General features: G+C 62.5%; 1 protein-coding gene across 1 annotated transcript in view; it reads left to right on the forward strand.

Annotated features, from left to right (window-relative positions):
• Positions 1-237, forward strand: part of PI4K2A (phosphatidylinositol 4-kinase type 2 alpha) — a gene marked incomplete at its 5' end in the record, with an annotated part of 3053 nt that extends 2816 nt beyond the window's left edge. Inside the window, one exon of the mRNA XM_010174183.1 lies at positions 76-237. Coding sequence (XP_010172485.1) covers positions 76-237 — 162 coding nt within the window. The remainder of the gene's footprint in view (positions 1-75) is intronic.
• Between the last annotated feature and the right edge of the window lie 99 nt (positions 238-336).

Consider the following 336-nt stretch of genomic DNA (forward strand, 5'->3'; position numbering starts at 1 on the left):
GGTGCGGGGGCAGATGCTCTCTGCTCGGGCAGCTCAGCTCAGCTCAGCTCAGGCATTCCTCTGTTGTGCCTACAGATCCTGAACCTGACTCAGGCGCTGAAAGATGGGAAGAGCCCCCTGCACCTGGTTCAGATGCCACCTGTGATTGTGGAAACGGCGCGTTCCCACCAGCGTACCGCCAGCGAGTCCTACACGCAGAGCTTCCAGAGCCGGAAGCCTTTCTTCTCATGGTGGTAGCCATGGGAGCCGTGAGCTGGGCTTGGCCACCTCGGACTAGCACTGCCAGAGGAGCCAGGCGCCCGCTGGCTCCTGTGGCTGGGACTCGACCTTCTGGGT

This window comes from Antrostomus carolinensis, unplaced genomic scaffold, assembly GCF_000700745.2.
Source record: "Antrostomus carolinensis isolate BGI_N321 unplaced genomic scaffold, ASM70074v2 scaffold36598, whole genome shotgun sequence".
Lineage (NCBI taxonomy): Eukaryota > Metazoa > Chordata > Aves > Caprimulgiformes > Caprimulgidae > Antrostomus > Antrostomus carolinensis.